Source organism: Aristolochia californica, unplaced genomic scaffold (assembly GCF_029961685.1).
Source record: "Aristolochia californica isolate CCGP_79_NKW_82.1479 unplaced genomic scaffold, dmAriCali1.0.hap1 SCAF_12, whole genome shotgun sequence".
NCBI lineage: Eukaryota > Viridiplantae > Streptophyta > Magnoliopsida > Piperales > Aristolochiaceae > Aristolochia > Aristolochia californica.
Genome location: NW_027181793.1, coordinates 21,597,361 through 21,607,842, shown reverse-complemented (window position 1 = coordinate 21,607,842; position 10,482 = coordinate 21,597,361). Strand labels below are relative to the sequence as shown.

Sequence of the window (10,482 nt, the reverse complement as noted above, 5' to 3'; positions counted from 1 at the left end):
CGGAGAATCCTCTCTACAATACACAATGCACGTGACACGTTGAACTGAAAAGGCGAAACTACCCCAGATTTTTCCCTGAAGAATCTGGTAGTTAAAAATAGTTTCAACAGAATTCACAGCGACGGCGCTCAGTGCAATGATCTTGACAGTTTTATTAATTTAATACGGAAAAAGTTTGATAATCTTCACAGACTACAATTCTATTAATACAGATGAATAACGTCGAAATGCAGTGTAGGAAATTCGACGAGGAAACGTGATCAGAAGAAGTGTTCACCGGAAGATTAAAAAAAAAAAACTACACGAGTGAGACGAAAGGGACACAAGGCGGTTTGGTATCGGAGTACAAACTCTGGATTTCTTCTAGCAAAGAGCGAGGAGAAGCTCCCGTGGCGTGCACGTTTCAGAAACTCATTCACCAAAAACAGAAAAAAGATGGTAGCAGCTCGAGACAAGAAATTTACCCTTGACTTTCAGGGTTGGTTGTCCTTTTGAGAACAGCACAAAAATAGATCTCTGGTCTGAACCAGTCGGTGACACGCCACGGTCGACTGAACGAGTGAGAAGAAAAGGTTAATTTCTTGTTCATTTGATGGACGCGAGGTTATCAAAACCCGGTGAAGAGAGCAGAGGTCAGACCGAGCCGAGTCAACCAGGTTTTACTCCCTTGAGTAAAAATGATGTTATAATTTAAAAAAAAAAAAAAAATAGTGGGTAAAAAACCGGGTTTAGGGTAATGGCCTGGTGAAGGAACCAAGGTCAGTTCGAGTTGGGTCAACTAGGTTTAATTTCCTATTAAGTACTATTATTATAGAAACATAAATACTTACATTTTCTTATAATTATTTCAAACATCAACATAGTATTAGGCTAATTATTTAATAACTAATTGTTGACTTAATTAAACCCATTTCGACTAGGAGAGAAATGAGGCTAGACATTTACTAATTGAATCAAATTCTTACATTTATAATATCTTAATTATCAGAGCAGGTTAAGGTCCTAGGTTAAGTACCTATGTCTTTCGCTCCTAATAGATCAGTCTTTTGGATAGTATTGGCTAAGTGATTAACATTTGGTATCAGAGCAGGCGTCCACATCGCAAGTTACCTAGAGATTGGATTAAAATTACTAGTAGGTCCACAAAGTGGGTTATGCCAGTAATCGCTAGAGTAGGCCGTCGACCAGTAGAGGGCCCGCCATGGACGTCAGCTCGTAAAAGTGGTGGGATGTGATGTTACGGGTATTGCGGGTTTGTTAGGGTCTTAAGATTAAGTAACTATGTCTTCCAAAACATCACAATTTCACAACCAACAGTCTCAACCAAAAAAACCCACAAATCTGCAGGCTTCTAGACTTTGGAGTTGATTTGCTACAATTGAACGTCGATCCAAAAGTGTCTCAGTCTTTTCTTTGAGGTTGATGTCGTCTCTGAAGAAATCAAGCCAAACATTTGATTTTAAATCAATTTGTTGTGTTTGATCTCAGAAGTGTCTTCATTAATTTTTCGAAAGAGCTTTTACTTTTAACGTACGTGTGATCCAGTGTGTTTTAGGCAGCAAAAGGAATCGGGTGAGATTGATGAATGACGAAGCTTCATTTACTCCAATTATCCTTCCCCAAAAGTTGGATTAGCATCACATGCGCTGTGGTCCCACTGTCGAGAGATGGTTTCTTTCTTGTCAATCACGCCATCTTCATTCCACTACTCCGCCACTGTAGTCTTCATGGCGTCTGCGCGTCTGCGAATCTCGATCACGGATGGAACAGAAAATAAGCATGGCATTTTATGTTTCACGTTTTCCGATAAACTGGGAAGTTTAAGCGTCAAAAGCTTCAAAATTTAGGATAAATACATGAGATTTAGTCTAACAACTCTCCACTGTGCCGAAAATCTTCGTCATCGTCTTTTCCAAAAGCACCGAATAATAATTCGCCCACTAGTCCCGAATCGGAATTCCTCTTTCCTCAAATGCGCTTTAACTGCCTCCTCTTCCACAATATTCGCTCCGTCTTGCCGTCTTCAACGGCGTTAGTCTCCCTCTCTCTCTCTCTTTCTCTCTAAATGCGCTTTCCTTTGAATTGAGCTTAGGGACATGCGTGCATACTGCAAGTGTGAATCCTTTGAGGTCGGTTTCTTTGATGTCTGAACTTGTCACATTCTCTGATAAATAGGTTTTTGCAGGGTATCGTGCAAGCTGGACGGTTTCATTTCCTTAGGTTTCATGAAAATGGTCTAGGGTTTTCGTTTCAAGTGTTTTGAGAGTGATTCTTGAGTTGAACAGGAGGACGAGTCTAGGGTCTTGTGTGGTTTTTCTTCGGAGCTAGTGGGTAGTACTAGTTTGAAGGGGTTTTAGTATTTACTGTTTTAGAACTCGCATTTCCTTATGCAGAGAACATCATGGGCAGATTCCGTGGCGGAAGCAGCAGCAGCGGAAACCCTAGCTGCGCCTCCACGGCCCACCCGTTCCTCATACGTTCCTCCTCATCTACGTATGAGAAATCTCTCCTCCGATCGGAATAACACAACCCCGCCCTCCGACAGTTCGTCTCCTGCCGTCAATCCTTCTCGCTCTCGCACTCGTGATTTCGGTCGGATGGGTCGTTCTCGTAGGGAACGTGGACGACCTCAGGAGCCAAATCCTTTTCAAGTTACTGACAAATTTTCTGAGTTAAGCGTTTCGGATTTGGACAATGGCGGCACGGGGATTAACTTTGATGCCTACGATGATATTCCGGTGGAAACTAGTGGCCAAGATGTGCCACCACCGGCTAGCACATTTGCCGAGATAGACTTGGGAGATGCACTGAATCAAAATATTCGGAGGTGCAACTATATTAAACCGACTCCGGTGCAGCGCTACGCCATTCCGATATCTATTGCCGGGAGGGATTTGATGGCCTGTGCTCAGACGGGGTCGGGAAAAACTGCCGCCTTCTGTTTTCCGATTATCAGTGGAATCATGAAGGCGTCACCCTCGCAAAGGTTCTCCACGCGTGGGCCTAGGTTGGTTTATCCACAGGGACTTATTCTCTCTCCGACAAGGGAGCTTTCATGTCAGGTGGGTCCAAAGCTCGAATTGGAACTTAAAATGCCTGCACTGGGTTTTGGATCTCTCTTGTATTTCGTGATTTTTAAATTTTTTTTCCCGTGTTTCTTATTACTGTGTAGGCCACCATGTTTCGTTCTGAAATGTGAGCAATTGGAGAGCGATTTTTGTATGTCAGAAATTGGAATTGTTTATAGTGGTGACAAGTTTGTCTTCTGTGATTATTTAGATACACGAGGAGGCTAGGAAGTTCTCGTATCAAACTGGTGTTAAGGTGGTTGTTGCATACGGAGGAGCACCCATTCATCAACAGGTTCGTTTGCTTATTCTGCGTCACTTTCCCCTTCGTCTACTGCATGCAGCTCAATACCACCTTACTGTATACGGTTGAGGGTTTTTATATTCTAATTGAAAATTCTCTGTGCAAGGCAACGTAGAACCCCTTGTTCTCTCTAAAATGGGTTTCGTGTAAACTCTTCTAATCACTCATAAATTTTAGGGAGTAATACGATCCATGGCTATTCGACAATGGCCATAAAGGAAAAAAGATTAAGATAATTTGAATAATTATTAGCTGTATCATTTGGTGTTGGTTGTCCATGTTCTTTGGAATATCGTAGCCTCAATGACTGATACTCTGCATTTTATGGTTTTTCGCTATTATAGTCCTTCCGCAGAGAATTTTCCTATTGTGTACTCGTTCCATGAGTTTGTGCTATGGTGAATGCACACCTAGAAATTCATGTTAACATGCTTTGCAATTAAATTTGTAAATCTGCGTTCATCTTTTCGGTGTTGTTTTTTGGTTCATGGTTTGCATACTGCTTAATTGATACATATATCTTGAGCTGTATGAGATTTCAAAGTGATTGATGCAAGGTTTATACTGGTCATACTGGCTAAACAGTATAGGACTTTTTCCCTTAAGGTTCCACGCTTTCATTACCCCTTGATCAATGGAGGCCTTTCATTACTTTACATGTGACTGATATCCAATTTCCTATACCATTTACTTTGCTTTAAGTAGGTACGCGATTTGGAGAGGGGTGTTGATATCCTTGTTGCCACTCCTGGCCGCCTGGTAGATTTGGTAGAAAGAGCCAGGGTTTCACTTCAAATGATCAAGTATTTGGCTCTGGACGAGGCTGATCGGATGTTGGACATGGGCTTTGAGCCTCAAATTAGGAAAATTGTCGAGCAAATGGACATGCCCAAGCCTGGAGTCAGGCAGACAATGCTTTTCAGTGCCACTTTTCCCACTGAAATTCAGGTTCTATTCCTCATCTGTCTTCTGGAGTACTTGTTTGGTTCATAAAAGTAACAGAGTTTGTTTGAAATATTATGCTGTAGAATGTAAAGAGTACTGTGAAAATATCTCTCAAGTTACTCTGCTTGCATCCTTGGGCCTTAATAGATTCATTACTAACATTTTTTTTTTCTGCTCTTTTTCTCATGTTCTGAAGAGATTGGCATCTGATTTTCTTTCAAACTACATATTTCTGGCTGTTGGGAGGGTTGGTTCAAGTACAGATCTGATTCGGCAAAAAGTTGAATTTGTCCAGGAGGTGGATAAGAGAAGCTACCTCATGGATCTTCTTCATGCCCAAAGTGCTAATAGAATTAATGGGAAGGTATTTATGGCTGCCTTTCTAACCTTTTCTTTTGCACTTTTTATGTACTTTTGTTATGTGTAACTTTTCTTACCTTTCTAGATAATGCTTTTTGTCTGTCTAAATGTTTGCCATTTTTTTATATAGCAAGCTTTAACTTTAGTTTTTGTCGAGACCAAGAGAGGGGCTGATATGTTGGAAAATTGGTTGGAAAGGAATGGGTTCCCCACAACTGTCATTCATGGTGACAAAGCACAACCGGTACATGGGATACTCTTCATTTTTTGTTTTTAATTACAATTGATGTACATTTTGATTTCAAGGAATGCAGTTACTAATATCTATTATATTTGTGGTGTCAAAAGAAACTGGGTAATCAGCTTTCTTGGTTGGTTCCTGAAACATGTCAGACCCAATTGTTTCTGGTCTGGAATTTGGGCAGTTAGAATTGACTACCTAATTTCAAATATCAATCTTTTATTGAAATATAAGAGTTTTTTTGTATGATACATTGAATTTGCTTGCCAGATAGGTCTTTTTGTTTAGAGCTTGAAAATTAGATCATTAACTAAAGATACTTCTGTTGAAAGGAACGAGAGCAAGCATTAAGATCTTTCAAGACTGGTACAACGCCAATCATGGTGGCAACAGATGTGGCAGCTCGAGGCCTGGATATCCCTCATGTGGCACATGTAATCAATTTTGATTTGCCAAAAGATATTGATGACTATGTCCACCGCATAGGACGAACAGGACGTGCTGGCAAGCCAGGCTTGGCCACCGCATTTTTTAGTGAAGGAAACCAACCTTTAGCAAAGGCATTGGCTGAGCTGATGCAGGAAGCCAACCAAGAAGTCCCCTTGTGGCTTGGTCAGTATGCAGAGCGGCCCTACAGTGGTGGAAGGAATCGAAGGTTTGGTGGCAAATTTGGTGGCCGTGACTATCGGCGGGATTCATCTTCTCGAGGAGGCAACTATCACTACATGGAGTCCTATCCGTATAGTCATCATAATTCTTATGGTGGGGGTTATGATACTACTGGGTTTTACCATTCTGATGGGTATGAGTCTATTGTTGCCTCTGGCTGGGATTAAACCTTACCATTTGCTTGCTTTCTTATGTATAATACAATACCTATGCCATGCCAGAAGATGAGAAGACTGCTAACTATAGGATATAGGTGATTTAATTTACACAGCTTTTCAAATTTGCTATCATGTTTTAGGAAATTGCATTTGGATGCAATTCTTTACTCAGTGTCTGATTGTTTTAATTCTGGACTATTGTACAGCGGTAGAGATGCCTAAGATTTAAATTCCTACCCAGTTTTCCTCCACACAGCATCTTGTCGTTAGTTTTTCTGATTGGGATTGAAGAATACCTGTGAAATTTTTCTAGCTCTGATATGTAGTAGAATTGTTTAGTACTAGAGTTTGAAAGCTATATCATGATATTTGAAAGCTAGGAAAAATGGGGGGGGGGGATAGAAGGAGCAAGGTGTAGAATGTGGTTAAGAACAAGGAACCATATGAAACCTTGACTCCGGATGGATTTGAACTAGCAATCTAATGATCCAAAAAGTTTCAAATGGGGACTATTTATAAATAGAGTGAACCGGTTAAGATTAAGAATGAAAATGGGAACGATCATTAGTCCTGAGAAGGGAGTTTTTTTAAGTTGGGAGGAGCATCATTGACCATCTTATCTCCATACATAAAATTGCTCATTCGATCAACTGGCAAAGACAAAAAGGGCGGATTGGAGGAACCTTGATGAAGCTACAAATGGAAAAAACAAGACCCATAATTGCATAAGATGAAATTGACCATGACTTCACTCATGCAGACTTCACTTTGGGTCATCTTCTCCATCAACCTCCCTTGAGCTAAGCCTATTATGCCAAGTTTACCATACTGAACATCTTCTCTAATTTCATGTATAAAGTTTACTCATTTGGGCATCTATGAAACACTCTCTATAGAAAATACTCTTAAACCTATGTATACCAAGCACAAGGAGTTTGCTTTTAGCCTATAGAGAAGTTTTTCAACTTGTACATTGTTACTTACCCACATAAATATATCTATCTACCAAGTTAACATAAACTACTCATCCATATACCATTAAGAACTGTAAAATGAATGTCCATTTGCTAATCTTCTGACACCAACACTAAGATCATCTGTACCATTTAAAGACTTCAAAATAGTTTTTGCCTAGCTTCTGTCGATAACCTTTCACAACCAAACGAACCTTGAGTTTATAAATTCCTCCATCTGGCCATTATTTGGTATTTTAGACCGACTTATCACCGAAGGACTTTTTCCTCAAAGAAGAGGAGTGAGACTCCCAAGTTTCGTTCTTCTCGACGGATGTCATCTCCTTAAGCATTGCTTTGATTTGCCCTTTTAACTTTTGAGGCTTCCTCATAGGTCTCAAGGTTTTTATCTACAAAAATGTAAAAAATTGATGATTTTAAAAAAATACACATAAGTTTTTATCATATAATCATTAATGGGAACCACAAAAAAATTGATTGTATCAACTAAAGCAACGTTGTTGCATGCCAAATTTGACATGCACATGTATCACATACAATTCTATGCACATGAAAATGAAACATGCATTGAATTGGCAAAACATTGAATGGGACCTTTGGTTGTTGTGAGACCTAACCAGACGGATCCATGGGGATCCATGGGCCAGTGATTTGTTGGGTCTGTATCAGGTGGACCGATCAATTGCATGCTCAATGGGCCCGATAGCTGTCGTTCAAACCCTAGAGCCCTTCCCCTGCAAGTCCCAGGTAACGGCAACAAAAGATCTATAATATAATTATCGTTACGGTCACCCTGGGGAGCAAGGAAGTAAAGCCTACCCGCTATTTAAGCTCGAGAAAGCAGCTCTTCTATCCTAAGAGTTAGGGCTAGGGCTCCAATCTTTTTTCTTCTTCGAAATTTCTCTTCTTTTCTGCAATGGAAGAGATCACGGAAGGAGTTAACAACATCAACATCTCTGATTCGCACAAGAAGAACCGTATCCAGGTCTCCAACACTAAGAAGCCCCTCTTTTTTTATGTCAATCTCGCTAAGGTAAAGCAGTGACATCTCATTCTTCTTTTACGTCGGCAAATCTAGGGTTTCTGTGTCTCCTTTGTTGTTTCTGTTTCTTCGTCTCGATTGTTGTGTACCGTATTAACATTTGAGGAGTCCCTATCTTGGTCGTGCTTGATTCTCTTCGTTTTCATTTCCTCGATTGATGGACCATGTGGTTGTTAGTTGGTTATAGAAAATTTAATGGACTTCACTGGATGTCGTATTTATTTTCATTTTCTGTGTGTTTGTTCTACCTTCGGTGGGCTTACAGTCCGTTATGGTGATCCTTGCAGAGGTATATGCAGCAACACAATGAAGTGGAGCTTTCTGCACTTGGGATGGGTATTTTTCTTATTCCTTCTCTCTGCTATTATTTCATGTTTTTTAATGGAAGTGCTTTGGCATATTGACTTATGTGTACGATTTGTTTTTAGTTAGTTGAACTTTGTCTTTCATATGTTACACAAAAATAGATGTTTGACGGGAAATACGTTAGTCATTGTTGAGGTTTTCCTCTTGCTATATGTTTATCTGTCCTGTCAATGATATTGGGAGTTTTTTAGTCATTTAAATCTACCAAAGATTGGTTCATTAGCTCACTCCCACTGATGCCAAGAAATTTTGTTTTGCTCCATCCATGTATAGTTGTTGCATCACGACTTTATGGATTAATTAAGGGATTGTTCAGGACTGTTGGTAAGTCACACCTATTTTGCTGCAACCTGGCCCAGGCTACTTTAATATTAACATAAAATTTTAGTACTTCAAAAGTTTCAGTCGTAGGAGTATACTACCTCTACTTAAATGAATCATTTCTGTTCATCTGAATCTGATTTCTGGTGTTGGCTTTGGTTGAGGCAAGAGTACCCTATTTGTTTATGTTCCTCCCATGTATTGTGAATGTATTGTGAAGTAGCTTTCTTTGAGCACGATCATGCAACTAACTTACTAGTCTTTTGTCTGGATCCTGAGTTTGAATGATGTAGACTGACCTACGGTTTGTAAACATTTTCTACTTCCTTTAATGAGTTTTAAATGTGATTTTATTATGGATGTGACTTTCATGTTGTCTGTGAATGTATTTTATTTCTATGTATTTTCCCTTTTCTTCTGGTGAGTTTACTTGGAGAGGATTATATCTTGAATCATAGTGAATGGTAACCTTATTGCAACGAATCAAAGCATGTTATCATGTAAAACTTGAAACTCTTTATTGCCCTTGATTCTTGTTGCACTTACCGAATTTGCCACAGAAGTTGTACGGTTTTCACCCAATTTAAAATTTCATTTAAGTGTCAATTTCTTTTTATCTTTCTTTTTTTCTTGTTATTGTTTTTTTTATCATGTCAACTACCCTTTGCCCCTCCTCACGCACAGACACACACTCACATCTGCAAGCTGGATGGATTGACTATCTAACCGTTCTAATCTAGTCCCTCCCAAGTATTTATGTAGTATGAATTTGAGAAGGAAGTGCTGGGGACTGACTCTGGTGGTGTAAATGACTGTAAAATTTATTCCCCATTTTGAAGCAGGACCAAGGTTGGATAAGTGATGGAAATTAGTCTCTTTGATGTCTAAAAATATCTAGTTGGTATCTCATGAAGTCTGATTGGGAATGAATTTTGACTGTGTTGTTTAACATGCATAACATTTGTGTGATCTAGAATATTAGGAAAGGGTGGAGAAACCGTTTTCCACTGCATCTCAGTTTGTTTTCATATCTTTTATAAAAACTTTCAACTGAATGTTTTAGACACATATCTTTTCCTTAAAAGGTTGTGTTGTAAATACCCAGTCCTTATCTATAATGTTCATCAAGGATTTTTACTTAGGTCATTAACTGAGATGCATATCCACATTAACATTCTGAGTGTATTTGTTTCTTTGTTGTTTAAAATTTGCAGCAATTGCGACTGTTGTCACCATAGCAGAGATTCTGAAAAACTATGGACTGGCTGTTGAAAAGAGTAAGATTTTTTAAGTGCTGAGCAACATCTTCCCCTGTTGTTGGCAAGAATTTATTGTTGCAACTAATGGAATCCATTATGCAGAAATCATGACATCTACTGTTGATATGAAGGATGAATCTAGAGGACGTCCAATCCAGAAGGCGAAAGTAAGTCTTGAGTAATGAACTCTTTTAAAATGAATATCGATTCAAGGATCTGACCATACATTTCTTTCTCATAGATTGAGATATTACTGGGGAAGTCGGAGAACTTTGATGAGTTAATGGCGGCTGCTGCTGAAGAGAGAGAACTGGCAGATGGAGAGGAACAGAGCTGAATGTTTAAGCTGCTAACAAGTTTTGAATCTAGTATTTGCAAATGATGTTCCTTGATTGGATGTGGACATTGAGTAATTGTGGTTGTTGTGTTGGTGAGCTCTACTGCCATGCAAATTCTGTAGGTGTGATAATTCGTTAGGACAGATACATTTTGTAGAAGTTAATATAGCAAAGAATTTGATTTTTTGACCTGTTGTTTCATTTACCACTTAAAGAGAGAGCCTAAAAGGGGCGTTTGTATGGCGCAATGTCAAGATGATTAATTTTTTTAACAGAGAGAGTATTGATTGCATGGGTATTTGGTCCTCAAGTAGGCGAGATTACATTTTGGCAATCTGAAGGTGTCACACATCGCTTCTTGAACGAGTAGGTCATAACTTAATTCCAATTGACACTGTTGAATATTTAAAACAGTGATTTTAATTGGACAAAGTCAT

General features: G+C 39.2%; 2 protein-coding genes across 3 annotated transcripts; both read left to right on the top strand.

Moving 5' to 3' along the window:
• The first annotated feature begins 1,839 nt into the window (after positions 1–1,839).
• On the top strand, positions 1,840–5,996 carry LOC137946193 (DEAD-box ATP-dependent RNA helicase 37-like). The gene is made up of 7 exons (XM_068792405.1): positions 1,840–2,129; positions 2,394–3,062; positions 3,280–3,363; positions 4,078–4,320; positions 4,514–4,681; positions 4,808–4,921; positions 5,251–5,996. Exons 1-7 carry the CDS (start codon positions 2,097–2,099, stop codon positions 5,752–5,754), a joined length of 1,815 nt encoding a protein of 604 aa, XP_068648506.1. The 5' UTR covers positions 1,840–2,096; the 3' UTR covers positions 5,755–5,996.
• A 1,520-nt stretch (positions 5,997–7,516) lies between these two features.
• On the top strand, positions 7,517–10,337 carry LOC137945811 (uncharacterized protein At2g34160-like). 2 transcript variants are annotated; one of them, XM_068791853.1, is made up of 5 exons: positions 7,517–7,704; positions 8,049–8,097; positions 9,663–9,725; positions 9,810–9,874; positions 9,949–10,337. In XM_068791853.1, exons 1-5 carry the CDS (start codon positions 7,636–7,638, stop codon positions 10,042–10,044), a joined length of 342 nt encoding a protein of 113 aa, XP_068647954.1. In that variant the 5' UTR covers positions 7,517–7,635; the 3' UTR covers positions 10,045–10,337. The 2 variants fall into 2 exon arrangements, with proteins under 2 accessions (XP_068647954.1, XP_068647953.1); XM_068791852.1 differs by having other exon boundaries at positions 7,517–7,752.
• Positions 10,338–10,482: the final 145 nt, after the last annotated feature.